Source organism: Rhinopithecus bieti, unplaced genomic scaffold (assembly GCF_001698545.2).
Source record: "Rhinopithecus bieti isolate Rb0 unplaced genomic scaffold, ASM169854v2 scaffold_56513, whole genome shotgun sequence".
Lineage (NCBI taxonomy): Eukaryota > Metazoa > Chordata > Mammalia > Primates > Cercopithecidae > Rhinopithecus > Rhinopithecus bieti.
This window is the reverse complement of record NW_016896937.1, coordinates 1-480: the sequence shown is the minus strand read 5'-3', so window position 1 is coordinate 480 and position 480 is coordinate 1. Positions and strand designations below refer to the sequence as shown.

General features: G+C 71.2%; 1 protein-coding gene across 1 annotated transcript; it reads right to left on the bottom strand.

Moving 5' to 3' along the window:
* Positions 1 to 6: 6 nt before the first annotated feature.
* On the bottom strand, positions 7 to 475 carry LOC108525996 (zinc finger protein 853; the record flags this gene model as incomplete). Its single annotated transcript, XM_017866717.1, has 1 exon — positions 7 to 475. A coding segment is annotated over one exon (469 nt), but the record flags the coding sequence as incomplete, so codon positions are not given.
* Between the last annotated feature and the right edge of the window lie 5 nt (positions 476 to 480).

Below are 480 nucleotides of genomic sequence, written 5' to 3'. Positions count from 1 at the left end.
TGGAGCGGCCCGCGCCGTGCAGCTGACGCTCGTGGCGGCGGATCTGCACCTTGTGTCGGAAGCGCTCGCCGCAGTCCTCGCACACGTAGGGCCGCTCGCCCGAGTGCGTGCGCCGGTGGCGCAGCAGATTGGAGGAGACGCTGAAGCGCTTGCCGCAGTCCCCGCAGGCGTAGGGTCGCTCCCCGGTGTGCGTGCGCTGGTGCTGCACGAGCGCCGAGCTCTCACTGAAGCGCTTAGCGCAGTAGGAGCAGGCGTAGGGTTTCTCACCCGTGTGGATGCGCTGGTGCGTTACCAGGTTCGAGTGCTGCGAGAAGCCCTTGCCGCACTCGCCGCAACGGTGTGGCCGCTCACCCGTGTGCGTGGCCTGGTGGCGCACCAGGTCCGTGCTGCGGCTGAAGCCCTTGCCGCACTCCCCGCAGATGGTCGGCCGGTCCCGGGCGCGCCGTCGCCGCCGCTGCCGTGCGGGAGTCAACGCCGCGC